This window comes from Bufo gargarizans, chromosome 3, assembly GCF_014858855.1.
Source record: "Bufo gargarizans isolate SCDJY-AF-19 chromosome 3, ASM1485885v1, whole genome shotgun sequence".
NCBI lineage: Eukaryota > Metazoa > Chordata > Amphibia > Anura > Bufonidae > Bufo > Bufo gargarizans.
Genome location: NC_058082.1, coordinates 498,414,619 through 498,429,774, shown reverse-complemented (window position 1 = coordinate 498,429,774; position 15,156 = coordinate 498,414,619). Strand labels below are relative to the sequence as shown.

Sequence of the window (15,156 nt, the reverse complement as noted above, 5' to 3'; positions counted from 1 at the left end):
CAGGCTGGTTTCTGTGAAGCAATCAGATTTCATCCCTTTAACCTACCTATTCCAGCAACCACCACATCAGCAGGAAGATGAGTTCCATTTCTCAATACAACCTCTTTTACCTGGGAACAATAAATTATTGTCAGGTAAAGTGATCCGGCTTCAGTATCTCAAGACATAAAAGAAGACTTGAACTTTGGGGGGTATATTCCTTTACAATGCATTCCAATACTTCTGTATTGGAATGCATTGGCTGTATGAGTAATACAGTGAGTATTACTCATACAGGTTCCGGGGCCTGTGAGATCCAGGGGGCTGGATCTCACAGGCTCTTCACCGGAAGGCAGCGCGATGTCTTCCTTAGACATCGCGCTGCCTTCCATGCCATCGGGTCCCCCCCCCACAGCCACATGGGGACCCGATGGCACCGCCCGCCGGATAAGGTAAAAGCCGCAATTGACCTCCGGTTTGCGGCGATCGCCCCCCCCCCCCCTCCGGCGTTGACAGGATGCCCGCTGAATGATTTCAGCGGGCATCCTGTCACAATTAACCCCAAGCCGCGCCGCAATGTAAATTTTAACTTAGGACGTAATGGTACGCCCTGAGTCCTTAAGGACTCGGGAAACAGGGCGTACCAGTACACCCTAAGTCCTTAAGGGGTTAAAAGGGCATCTGTCAGCAGATTTGTACCTATGAAACATGAAACTGGCTGACCTGTTACATGTGCACTTGGCAGCTGAAGACATCTATGTTGGTCCCATGTTCATATGTGCCCCCATTGCTGAGAAAAAATTAAGTTTTATTATATGCAAATGAGCCTCTAGGAGCAACGGGGGTGTTACCATTACACCTAGAGGCTCTGCTCTGTCTGCAACTGCCGTGCCCTTTGTACTTTGACAGGGCCAGGTTTTATGACGTTTTACTGCCTGGCCCTGTCAAAGTAGAGAGGGTGCGGCAGTTGCAGAGAGAGCTGACCCTCTAGGTGTAACGGCAACGCCCCTGTTGCTCCTAGAGGGTCATTTGCATATATTAAAACATCCTATTTCTCAGCAATGCAGGCACATATGAACATGGGACCAACACAGACATCTTCAGCTGCCAAGTGCACATGTAACATTTCAGCCAGTTTCACAGGTACAAATCTGCTGACAGATCTGCTTTATAGCAGGATATATTATCTTTAAATACATCTATGGACTCCTACCTGTCCACCATTTCCCTGGATCTCTCTGGCCTCTGTCCTCATGTAAAATTTCACACCACGTTCCATCAGCAGCTATAACAGAAAAAAAAAAACGTAACAGGTTAAGACACGTACGAGGTTCTGCTCGACACAGAAAGCTATAGTTTGCATGAGTTGATTGCAGAGCTACCCTGCACAATGCACTTTTAAGGCCCAACATTTTAAAAAGGAACAAACCTACCAATATACTAAACTCACCGATTCTTTGCTCGCCCACTGCTTGTGTCCTCCTCTACATCATAATGACAACAGATCAGGTGCAGGCAATTGCTGACCACAGTAGTGAAGTCACTAGGGATGGGACTTCACTGCCGCAACCAGCAACTGGCAGCCAGAGTTACTAGGCATCACTGGGTACCAGAGGTACACAAGGAAGGCCTTGGGGGGTTCACAGACCAGTCTGACAGGTAAGTACAGTCGTGGTCAAAAGTTTTGAGAATGACACAAATATACGTTTTCACAAAGTTTGCTGCTAAACTGCTTTTAGATCTTTGTTTCAGTTGTTTCTGTGATGTAGTGAAATATAATTACACGCACTTCATACGTTTCAAAGACTTTTATCGACAATTACATGACATTTATGCAAAGAGTCAGTATTTGCAGTGTTGGCCCTTCTTTTTCAGGATCTCTGCAATTCGACTGGGCATGCTCTCAATCAACTTCTGGGCCAATTCCTGACTGATAGCAACCTATTCTTTCATAATCACTTCTTGGAGTTTGTCAGAATTAGTGGGTTTTTGTTTGCCCACCCGCCTCTTGAGGATTGACCACAAGTTCTTAATTGGATTAAGATCTGGGGAGTTTCCATAACACTTGGCTATGAGGAGATACCCGAGGGGCATAGGTTATCCTTAGAAATTTAGATGGACATGTATTACATCAGCTAGTTATCCATATGTATCCATGTATCAACTTGATGCTTTTATATTTATTGTAAATATTTAGCTCCTGTGTCAATTCTTGATGGAGCAAAACAGTGTAAATTCCTGGTTATACAAACAGTTCCCTTAGTTAGTTTGGGACAGTTCTCTTGGTTAGTTCATAACAGTTGTGTCAATCTGTTTTTAAAGGGATTCTGTCATCAGATTTGTGCCCTATAAGCTAAACATATGGCCATGTCGGTGCTAATAACATGAATCCTAAACTGCCCTTATTAAACCTGCTTGTGGCTCTATTAGCCCAAAAAACATGGTTCTTATAAGCTGTCACTCACCTACCTTCAAGTATATACAATACAAGAGGTAAAGCAGTAAGCAGTAGGATGACGTTCCCCTTCAGGTGGCAGGCCGTCATTCACTTGTGTGAGTGTGCGATCTGCCTCTATAGAAGCCACAGGACCGAAAGTCAAGGGAGTCCCCAACGGATCAGTCCCCATTGACTTACATTGTGTGCCAGGTTGGATCCGTTTAGCTCTGCTTCGTGAGGCGGACATCAGAATGCTGCAGGCAGCGTTTTGGTGTCCGTCTCCTGAGCGGAATGGTGACTGAACGGAGGCAAACTGATGCATTTTGAGCGGATCCTTTTCCATTCAGAATGCATTAGGGCAAAACTGATCCGTTTTGGACCGCTTGTGAGAGCCCAAGACGGATCTCACAAACGGAAAGCCAAAACGCGAGTGTGAAAGTAGCCTTATTGATATTATATAAACGGGGTGAGTCATACAGCCAGAGCACCTTATACATAGTCAAAAGGGAGGTGAGCTACCCAGTTGAAATATTTATTTATTACGTGTCTTATTCTTGTCTGTTTTGCTGACAAGAATAGTCATTGTTACATCTGATCTGCATTTTGTGGACCGCAAAAAAACACATACAGTCGTGCGCATCCTTATACCATCTAATGTCCTTCCAGGGCAGCTCTAAAGAGACTGCACAATCCGTTAATAAAAGGTATTTTTTTCTGAAGTATCATCACTGCGTCATACATTCCATTTGGACATATACTTTTTTACTTTGAGAGACGCTGGTCCTCTAATGCACTCAAGGAAACAGGATCATGTCAAATGTTGATTTAATTAAAAGCAGAATTCTCATGCATGTCAAATATGAGGGCGACTCCCTGGATTTCCTGCTATTTGCCAAGTTCTCTCCCTTTCTGAGCTCAGAAATTTTAACAGATCAGTCCTCGTCCGCTGTTTATTTCTGATTATATCTGACAAGCCACGAGGACAGATGAGAACAGCTTGTAACGCTGGGTGATGAGGACACATCGCATAGCAGCAGCAAAAAAAAAAAAAAAAAAAAAGGAAACACTTGATGTGACCGGATTTTTACAGCATGTCGTGTGCCACTATTTCTAGAATACACAAACTTTCTTCACCATGGAAAAATGACATCAAGGAACAGCTATTGTTCCCAGGAATTAAGGAAAATGATCTGTTATCACCTTTCAGATGACTCAGTTGTTACCACTGAGAGCTAGCGACGTGGAAGCTTTAATTTATAAAACTTAAAAAGGGGTTCGCCTGGGAATAGGATCGGCTTACTTTCCGGAAACCACCCACATCTGACAGTGGGCTATATCTGGAACTGCAGTTCAGGCTCAATTATTTAAATTTGGGTACCAGCCACAACCCACGGACAGACGTAGTGATTAGAGATGAGCGAATTGAAGTTGACGAAGTGGAATTCTCACCGAATCCAAATTTCCTCACGCTTTGTGGTAACGAATCACATTTTTCCTAAAATGGCTGCTGCACATATTAGGACATGGAGCAAAGAACTCTGGGAACGAGGCATCACCCACAATGCCATACATGCAGCCAATCAGCCCCTGTGATGTCAAATAGCCTCAGCCATGTTAGATGCTGCCATTTTCCAGTGTACTTAATGCAGGGAGAGACGTCAGCAGGCGCTAGGGACAGTGCTAGAAAAAACGTCATTGTCCTAAAAAACGATTTACAAGTGCAGGGAAAGTTTATTCAAGGTGTAGGGAAAGGATAGGGAGGAATTATCTACATTAGAAAAGGAGAACAGGGTCCAATAGGGGAGTGTACAGCCTGGGTAATAAGAGCGATTCTATTACACCTTGCTGCACTTATTGGGGATCCAAATTGGTGTTATACTGCTGCTTTTAGGTTGTTTGCACTAAATCATACATCACTAATTCCAGCACACCTTGCTTGTAATTGGGGTGCAAGTTCTGTGTGATACAGCCATTTACGGGGTGTATTAATAGGATAGATTTGTACATCCTATTAGCAATCCTGCATTGATTTTACATTGTTTTACTTAAAAAAAAAAAAAAATTTGGGGGGGGGGGGGGGGTGTATTAATAATAAGAAAAAAAAGGAAAAGATATATGTCATAATTGCTGTTCAGCGGTGAAGTTACATTGTACTACAGCCATTTTCGGGGTGTATTATTAGGAAAGATACATATGTCCCATTAGCCGTTCTGCGTTGATTTAAAATTGTTTGATTTATTTTTTGGGAGTGAATTAATAGGTTTAGCAAATAGAATGAAAGGGACGCTAAAAAGGAGCAAAATAACAAATATTTTATTGTGCTCAAATGGGAAGGAGTGAAACCTATAGAAATCAAATAAGACCAAAACCGTCCATCCCATATCACAAGCCTAGTATCAGCAAGGACTCAAGGATCATGTTGTTCATATCATAGAAGGAGGGATGGACAGACTAATAATCTAAAATCCACCGCACTAAGTACACGGGTCAGGTGCTCCGTCGGCAATTGTAGCCTGATATATCAGAGTGCATGCGGAGATAGAAGCGGTACGCGCTAGCCCTGTGAATGTAACACAGTGTATGTTGATCCAACCGGATTCACAGTAGATCACAGGGAGCTGCGCATCGCACAAACACTGAACTGGCCAGTGATTGAACGTCACTGAGCAGCGGCGGTGAGTAGTAGGAGCGGCCGTGCACTGTGCCAACTCATAAACTCACATCACCGTAGGTGAATAGACTACATAGACGCTTGCTGTTGCTGGCGTACATTCCAGCAACCAGCTGGTCTAAACACTGAGCTACGGCTCAACGCGTTTCTGTGCAGATTAGTGTCTGCACGTCATCAGGAGCCAAGTAGCACTTACACCTAAACTACCTAACGCCGATCACATAGGTTTGCAATCGGCGGGTTAAACAGTGTATTCAACGCTATACACCGAAACCTAGTGTGGGAGACGGTGTGCTGTTTGTTTGAACATAGTCTCGGCTCTGTAATGGCCGCGAGCGGCCAGGGAGCCGCCGTGATTTAAAGAGACACACCACGCCCCCAAAAGAACACGCCTCCAGCCGACGTCAATCCACCAGATGCTTCAACAATACTGGACTGGTCAACGGACGGCTGTGAGGAACATAGATGTGTTCTGGGGGTTAGTGCACAGCACTAAATGGTGACAACGTAACGGGAAAATATCAGCGGTTTATAAAATGACAGGCAACAACATCACAGAAACAAGAATCGAAACACACTGAAGAGGTACATTTTATTAACCACCCAAAACATTTGCATATAAGCATGCATGATCTGCAAATGTTTTGGGTGGTTAATAAAATGTATCTCTTCAGTGTGTTTCGATTCTTGTTTCTGTGATGTTGTTGCCTGTCATTTTATAAACCGCTGATATTTTCCCGTTACGTTGTCACCATTTAGTGCTGTGCACTAACCCCCAGAACACATCTATGTTCCTCACAGCCGTCCGTTGACCAGTCCAGTATTGTTGAAGCATCTGGTGGATTGACGTCGGCTGGAGGCGTGTTCTTTTGGGGGCGTGGTGTGTCTCTTTAAATCACGGCGGCTCCCTGGCCGCTCGCGGCCATTACAGAGCCGAGACTATGTTCAAACAAACAGCACACCGTCTCCCACACTAGGTTTCGGTGTATAGCGTTGAATACACTGTTTAACCCGCCGATTGCAAACCTATGTGATCGGCGTTAGGTAGTTTAGGTGTAAGTGCTACTTGGCTCCTGATGACGTGCAGACACTAATCTGCACAGAAACGCGTTGAGCCGTAGCTCAGTGTTTAGACCAGCTGGTTGCTGGAATGTACGCCAGCAACAGCAAGCGTCTATGTAGTCTATTCACCTACGGTGATGTGAGTTTATGAGTTGGCACAGTGCACGGCCGCTCCTACTACTCACCGCCGCTGCTCAGTGACGTTCAATCACTGGCCAGTTCAGTGTTTGTGCGATGCGCAGCTCCCTGTGATCTACTGTGAATCCGGTTGGATCAACATACACTGTGTTACATTCACAGGGCTAGCGCGTACCGCTTCTATCTCCGCATGCACTCTGATATATCAGGCTACAATTGCCGACGGAGCACCTGACCCGTGTACTTAGTGCGGTGGATTTTAGATTATTAGTCTGTCCATCCCTCCTTCTATGATATGAACAACATGATCCTTGAGTCCTTGCTGATACTAGGCTTGTGATATGGGATGGACGGTTTTGGTCTCATTTGATTTCTATAGGTTTCACTCCTTCCCATTTGAGCACAATAAAATATTTGTTATTTTGCTCCTTTTTAGCGTCCCTTTCATTATATTTGCTAAATTCATTATTTTGGGACGCATACCTTTGTAATATATATTTAATTTGTAATAGTGAATTAATAGGAACAAAAAAAAAAGGAAAAATATATGTCATAATTGCCTTTCAGCAGTGAAGTTACATTGTGCTACAGCCATTTACATGGTGTATTCAAAGGAAATATACATATGTCCCATTAGGTGTTCTGCGATGAATTGTGATTGTTATATTTCTTTTTTGGGGGTGTAGTAATAGGAAAAAGAATACGTCTTAATTGCCGTTCTGCAGTGAATGGTGTTTTTTTTTTTTGGGGGGGGGGGGGAAATACCGTATTTTACGCCCTATAAGACACACTTTTTCCCCCAAAAGTTGGAGGAAAAATGGCAGTGCGTCTTATGGGGCGAAGGCTGCCATTTTTACACTGATACACCGCCGACCACAAGCTGCACAGCGCGGCCGGCGTGTGCATCAGCGAGGGGGGAGAAGGGGCTGGGGGCCGGCCTTTAGTTTTATAATGGCAGCGGGGCCCGGTGCAGTCACTGTATTCTATTGCACCGGGTCCCGCTCACCGTACTAATGGTATCTGTAACTGCAGGCAGGCAATGGTTAACTATACATATGTTGGATCCAGCACTGAGTAGCCTGTACTTACGATCATAGCAGGCTGGATGCTGGAGGCAGGGTGGGCGGGCACTGGCAGCGTAACTTCCTACGTCATGTGCCTGCTCCGCCCACTTTATGAATGAAGCAGGCGGTGCAGGAACGTGACGTAGGAAGTTACGCTGCCAGTGCCCGCCCGCCCAGCCTCCTGCCTCCAGCCTGCTATAATCGGAAGTACAGGCTGCTCAGTGCTGGATCGAACATATGTATAGTTAACCATTGCCTGCCTGCAGTTACAGATACCATTAGTACAATGAGCGGGGCCCGGTGAAATGGAATACAATGACTGCACTGGGCCCCCGCTGCCATTTAAAAACTAGTGTAGATTACAGCCCCCAGCCCCTGTATTGGGGGTCATTCACAGTGGCTGACACTTATGGATAGCATAAGATGCTATTTATCTGTCATCCACAGATCCCCCCCATAGCAGTGTCATGCAATCCACAGATGCCCCCATAACAGTGCCATCCATAACAGTGTCAGCCACGGAGCCCCATAACAGTGCCATCCACAGGCCCCCATAACAGTGCCATCCACAGACACCCCCATAACAGTGTCAGCCATGGAGCCCCATAACAGTGCCATCCACAGGCCCCCATAACAGTGCCATCCACAGACCCCCATAATAGTGTCATTCACAGGCTACCATTAGTTCAAAGCCCACCAAAAGCACACCTTTTGGTTCAAAATATTTTTTTTTCTTATTTTCCTCCTCAAAAACCTAGGTGCGTCTTATGGGCCGGTGTGTCTTATAGGGCTAAAAATACGGTATATGTCTTAATTGCCGTTAAGTGTTAAAGTAACATTGTACTACAGCCATTTACGTGGTGTATAAAAAGGAAATATACGTATGTCCCATTAGCCATTCTGCAGTGAATTGCGATGGTTATATTTCCTTTTTTGAGGTCTAGAAATTGGAAGAAAAAATAAAAAAAATAGATGTCATAATTTCAGTTCAGCAGTAAAGTTGCATTGTACTACAGCAATAGTGGTGTATGAAAAGGAAATATACTTACGTCCCATTAGCCGTTCTGCGGTGAAATGTGATCGTTATATTATTTTGGGGTGTAGAAATTACAAAAAGAATACGTCTTAATTGACCTTCTGCGGTGAATTGTGATTGTTATTTTTTTGGGGGTAAGGGGGGGAATTCATTAATCAGAAAAATATATATATAATAAATGTCTTAATTGCCATTCAGCGTTGAAGTAACATTTTACTACAGCCTTTTTTGGGGGGCATTTTAATTCTTTTATTATACAGTATGTCAGACAGGTGACAGGCCCTTCAAAGGAAAGGAAGTAACCCAGCGGTGCTTGAATGGTTGACTCGGTCTTCAACTTCGTCACAAGTGACATTAGACGCCCCTAGCCAGGCCCTGTGCACCCACCAGTCCTAAACTTTCCCATGTCATTTTCAGTTCCCTCAGCGCGAGGAGTATTATATGCCGTAGGCTCGGCTCCACTTTTCAGCGAGGACGAGCTACTAGAGGACAGTCAGCAGCTACCGCCCAGCCAAGATCTGGAGGAGACATCCACCGCTTCCTCCGGTAGGCAAGCAAGTAGTGATGAGGAGAGCCGCGTGGGAGCAGGTGTTGACCAGGTGTTGAGTCGCGTGTAAGACTATTGAGGGGGACATCAGTGACGTGCAGAAAGTAGTGAATGATGATGATGTAGCTGATCGCACTTAGGAGTTAGGTGAAGAAGGGGCTTCATCATCATCATCATCATCCAATGTGTGCCAATGTTGGCATCACAGCCCTGCGTCAACTCATGCAGCATCACCATGAAGTGGCCTGGGAGAAGCGTTGCTCTGATGTGGTGGTCCAGCCTGCCGCAGCACCTGCTGCATCGCCCAGTGGCACACACCCAATTTCATGCAGTCAAGGCTCCACCACCTCAGCCGAAGGGAGCTGTGTATCCTTACCATCATCTGATGGTCCTGATGCTCCTGCTACTCCTCCTCCTACTAAATCAGTCATTCCGTCAGCAATCGATCGCCGAAGCGATTGCCAAGAGACAACAGTATGCATGCACTCATCCAATGGTGCAGAAGCTGAACATGCTCCTGGCCAAGTTGCTGGTGCTGCAATCCCTCCCTTTCCAAGTGGTGGACTCTGCACCTTTCAGAGAACTAATGGCTTGTGCTTATCCGAGGTGGAGAGTCCCAAACCGTCATTTCTTTGCGAAAAAGGAAGTACCAGCACTGCACACATATGTAGAACAGAAGGTGGGCCAGTCCTTGAGCCTGTTGGTGTCTGCCAAAGTGCACGGCAGCGCAGACGTGTGGAGCTGTAACTAAGGTCAAGGACAATATATGTCCTTTATGGCCCACTGAGTAAATGTGGTTCCTGCCCAGCCACACCAGCAACTTGGCCAGGTGATGCTGCTTCCGCCTCCACGTTCTCACGCTGTTGGTCCTGTAATAATGTCCACCTCTGCCTCCTCATCCTCCACTGTGTCCTTAGCCTCCACTGCAGGGACAACTCACATTGCTCTTCCAGCATACCAGCTGTGCAGGGCACGGCGGTGTCACGCTGTTCTGCACCTAGTATTCCTGGACGCACGGAGTCACACGGGAGGAACTGCTCCGCGTCCTTCATCAATAAATCGAATTCTGGCTTTCTCCTCGACAACTGAAAAATCGGAACCATGGTGACCAACGGGAAGGACATGGTGTCGGCGCTGCGTCAAAGAGGGCCGAGTCATGCGCCCTGCATGACGCACGTGTTCAATCTGGTTGTAAAGCGGTTCCTGAAGTCTTTACCACATCTGCAAGACATCCTGAAAATGGCCAGGAAACTTTGCATGCACTTTAGCCACTCGTACACCGCAAAGCACACCCTCCTTGAGCTGCAGCAGCAGAATGGAATCCCCCAACATAGGCTAATATGCGACATTTCCACCTGTTGGAATTTCACCCTCCATATGTTGGACTGATTATGTGAACAGAGAAAGGCCATAAACGATTTCTTGATGTTACAGGTGGACAGAGGTACTCCCCTGTCTAACTTCAATGTGAGCCAGTGGCAGCTTATGAGTGACATCTGCCGTTTGCTTGGGCCCTTTGAGGAGGCCACTTTATTTGTCAGTCGCCAGGACTATGGGATGATTGTCATTCCACTGATTCATGTTCTGGAACAGATGCAGCTAAATCTTGCTTGCCAGGGAACAGGAGACATAGCGACTACATCTCACGGCCACATGAGCCCTTTGGGGTCTGAACTAGAGGAGAAGGAAGACATTTGAGCACAAGCAATGCTTAGAAATATGGCTGGTTTTTCTACACAGGTGACAGGAGAGGAGGAGCAGCAGCAGCTGAGGAAGACTAGGCAGATGACACACTGTGCTAGAATGCAATGGAGATGGAGGCAGGGAGTACCTCCGAGTTACTTGCGCAAATGGCCTGATGCATGCTCAGTTGCTTGCGTAGTGACAGCAGAATTGTCACCATTTGGCAGAGGGAGGACTACTGGCTCTCCACCATGTTAGACCATCGCTACCGCTCCAAAATTGGGGCCTTTTTTTTTTTATACCCGCTGAACTACTATCGAGACCCTATGTAGTCAGTTGGCTATATGCGCCATCACCCATCTTCACACAGGTCTGACCGGGGGTGTAGAGTTAAGTGCATATATTGTGTATATAAACCAGCCTAGTTAGTATGCTCTCCCCCACCTTCTGTTTAGGTATTGTTTATGATATGGGTTGTGGTGTCATGTTGTATCTGGGGGGTTGCTCTCATTTACACATTGGAAAGGAATTCTGTTGTACTTTTGTCTGTTGTACAGACCCTGAGTGAGCCTCAGGGGGCCAATTGGCAGTTATCTGTTACAGTCTCTGTGGATGCATTCAGTCACACGCACAAGATGATGTCATATCCCTGCGCCTGAGGTTGAGGAGGGGGGAGGTGGGCTGCTATGGGTTTATGTTAGCCAAAGCCCTCTCTTTTGGGCCCATCACCACAGAGGCACACATGGAAGAGTGGACATTAGTGTTGATCGAGCACGCAAGTATAATGGAAGTCAATGGGAGAACCTGAGCATTAAACCAGGCACCCCCTGCTCTGAAGGGGGGGGTGCCTGGTTAATAGGAAAAGGTCAGAAATCGATGGAAACACCACTGAAATGGTTCGGGAACACCATGGGGAGGATATTCTGGATGCATCTTGGACTCCCAGGTCGCTGCTGGGAACGATGTTTTCCGAGTAGTACGCCACTTTTACAGACTGACAATAATACGCACAAAACCGAAGATTAAATCGATTTTAGAGAAAAAATTGTTAGGAAACATTTGTTCCTGTATATTTACTTGTATATAAAGTGCAAGTGCTGCCAAAAATTACAAGAAAGAGGCACTCCGATACAACCTCTATATCACATAAAGGAGGGCCTCATTCACAATTGTTCATGTAGTGGGACTCCTACATTCATAAAGCCTATGCACTAAGTGAAAGGGCTGCCAAAAATTACAAGGAACTGGAACTCCAATACACCCTTTATTACACAAAGGAGGGCATCATACGCAGCCTTGAAAAATGATGATTGATTACCTGCTGGTGACCTTCAAAAACATTTGGAGCAAGGGCCTGCTGATCTGACCATCTAAAACATTATGGGCGAGGGCCTGCTGCCGCTTTGGTGACCTGGGGCCGATCGCACGTCCCTGTGATGACGATCCTATCAACTTTCTATGTTACTTTCCGCTCAAACCATGGTAACCACGGGTAATGGTGAATCAGTGCTCGATTCCAGAGAGGGAGCCTTAGAAACGGCTACGTCTACCACATCCAAGCAAGGCAGCATGCACGCAAATTACCTATTAGGTATAATTAGGTGAGGGCCTGCTGGTGAGCTGACCCTGTAAAAAAATTATATGCGAGGGCCTGCTGGTGAGCTGACCCTGTAAAAGATTTTAGGTGCGGGCCTGCTGGTGAGCTGACCCTCTAAAAGGTTGTAGGTTAGGGCCTGCAGGTGAGCTGACCCTCTAAAAAATTATATGCGAGGGCCTGCTAGTGAGGTGACCCTGTAAAAGATTGTAGGTGAAGGCCTGCTGGTAAGCTGACCCTGAAAAAATTATATGCGAATGCGAAGGCCTGCAGCCGAGCTGACCCTGTAAAACATTATATGCAAGGGCATTATATGCGATGAATAAGCATGATAATAAGATGGAAGAGAAGAAGGAGGATGAGAAAAGGAAGATCCAACCATATACCCTTGTTTGTGGTTGAAGGGGTGCATGGGAATACAGTGTATTCAGTACATTATAAGCAACACATTTAAAGTGCCTTTATGTTCATCAGATTTCCTCTGGTGGAGTCAAGAAGTCATGGTCAATCCAGGCCTTGTTCATTTTTATAAGAGTCAACCTGTCAGCATTTTCAGTTAACAGGTGGACACACTTATCTGTTATAATGCCACCAGCAGCACTAAATACCTGCTCAGACAAAACGCTGGCGGCAGGGCAGGCCACCACCTCCAAGGCGTAGAGCGCCAATGCGTGCCACGTGTCCAGCTTGGACACCCAGTAGTTGTAAGGCACTGAGGGATCATTGAGGACACTGGCACGGTCTGCTATGTACTCCTTCACCATCTTCCAAAAATTTTCCCTCCTTGTGACACTAGGCCGCGCATCACGGTCAGGGTGATGGCGGGGTGTCCTGAAACTGTCCCAGGCTTTAAAAAGTGTTGCCATGCCTCTGTTGGAACTGCTGTGTGTTCCCCTTGTCTCCTCTCCTCGGTTGGCCAAGGAACTACGGACTCTGCCGCCAGCGTTGTCAGATGGAAATTTTGGGAGCAATTTTTCAACAAGGATCTTCTGGTATTGCACCGTTTTGCTCGTCCTCTCCACCAGAGGAATGAGAGACGAGAATTTCTCTTTGTAGCGGGGGTCGAGAAGGGTGAACAACCAGTAATCCGTGTTGTCTAAAATGCGTATAACACATGGGTCGCGGGAACGGCAGCCTAACATGAAGTCAGCCATGTGTGCCAGAGTACCAACAGGCAAGACTTCACTGTCGTCAACATGAGGATCACTCTCAATCTCCTCATCCTCTTCCTCCTCTTCTGCCTACCCACGCTGAACAGATGAAATTAAACTTCCATGGGTACTACCCTCCTGCTCCTCCTCCTTCTCCTCTTCATCGTCCAACTTGCGGTGAAAAGACAAACTGTGGGTGGTCTGGCTATCACCCTCTGTAATGTCTTCCCCCATTTCCACCTCTTCCATATGCAAAGCGTCGTCCTAAATTGTGAGCAGCGAGCATTTGAGTAGACAAAGAAGTGGGATGGTTATGCTGATAATAGCGTTAGCGCAGCTCACCATCTGTCTTGATTCCTCAAAGTTTCCTAAAACCTCACAGAGGTCAGACATCCATGCCCACTCCTTGCTTGTCAATAGCAGAAGCGGACTGGAAAGTCGACGACCATGTTGCAGCTGGTATTCCACTACTGCCCTCTACTGCTCACAAAGCCTGGTCAACATGTGGAACGTCAAGTTCCAGCGCGTGCTCACGTCGCACAACAGCCGGTGAGCTGGCAATTTTAAGTGCTGCTGCAGCAGCGTCGACAGACCGGCTGAAGCTGTTGATGACTTGCGGAAATGTGCACACACGCAGCGCACCTTCTCCAGTAGATCTGGCAAATTGGGGTAGGTTTTGAGAAACTGCTGAACCACTAAGTTTAAGATGTGGGCTAGGCATGCGATGTGTCTGAGCGTCCCAAACGCCAAAGCCGCCACCAAGTTACGGCCATTATCAGACACAACCATGCCTTGTTCTAGGTTGAGTGGCGAGAGCCACAGCTCAGTCTGGTCTGGTCTTTTATCCCCTGCCACAGCTCTGCGGCGGTGTGCTGTTTGTACCCTAAGAATATCAGCTTTAGACATATGTTGGTGCAAGGCGGGCACCGCACACCTTGAAAAATAGTGGTGGCTAGGGACTGTGTAACGCGGGACGGTCGCCGACATCAGGCTGCGGAAGGCCTCAGTGTCCACAAGCCTAAATGGCAACATTTCCAGGGCCAGTAATTTGGAGAGCTGTGCATTTAGTGCTATGGCCTGTGGGTGGGTGGCTGGGTATTTGTGCTTGCGTTTAACTGCCTGGGCTAAGGACATTTGGACGCTTCGCTAGGACACGGAAGCGGATGTGGTCGCTGATTGTGCTTGCGAAGGTCCAGGTGCAGGGCAGGAGGTATCCGAGCCTGTGCCTTCGACGGGTGATTGGCCAGCACGCAACAGAGGGGAAGAGGAGGCAGTGGTGTGACCCAGACACAGATTATTGACCCAGGCTTTCGGCCCAGTTATTACAGTGCTTGGGAGATTTCCGCAAGGGGGTACTCTGTGGAACAGTTGCGCGCCTGTTTGGAGTGGCCCGCCTTCTCCCTTTTGCCACCCCACTGCCTCTTCCAGACTGTTGCGGTGCAGCAGATCCACCCCCCTCTGTACTGCTGTCCTCGCTCAGCTTTCCGCCTTCCCAGGTTGGGTCAGCGACTTCATCGTCCACCACCTCCTCTTCCTCACTCTGCTCATCCTCCTGACTTGATGATCTAACCACTACCTCAGTGATTGACAACTGTGTCATCCTCTTCATCAACCTCTTGAGACAGTAATTGCTGTTGAGTTATTGGCAACTGTGTCTCATCATCAGCCACCTCCTTAAACAGTAATTGCCGTTCCCCACCATCATCTTCTTGTGATTGTGAATGCTCAAGAGTTTGGGAATCAGGGCACAAGATCTGTCCCTCTTCAAGCGTGCTTGGCGAGAGGGCCAAATCA

General features: G+C 46.9%; 1 protein-coding gene across 2 annotated transcripts in view; it reads right to left on the bottom strand.

Annotated features, from left to right (window-relative positions):
• Positions 1-15,156, bottom strand: part of LOC122930455 (apoptosis-inducing factor 3-like) — a 133,310-nt gene that overhangs the window by 28,365 nt on the left and 89,789 nt on the right. For both annotated transcript variants that reach the window (XM_044283876.1, XM_044283877.1), the window contains exons 13-14: positions 1,193-1,264; positions 47-110 (exon numbers count right to left, since the gene is read on the bottom strand). In XM_044283876.1, the coding sequence (XP_044139811.1) occupies positions 47-110; positions 1,193-1,264 (136 nt within the window). The remainder of the gene's footprint in view (positions 1-46; positions 111-1,192; positions 1,265-15,156) is intronic.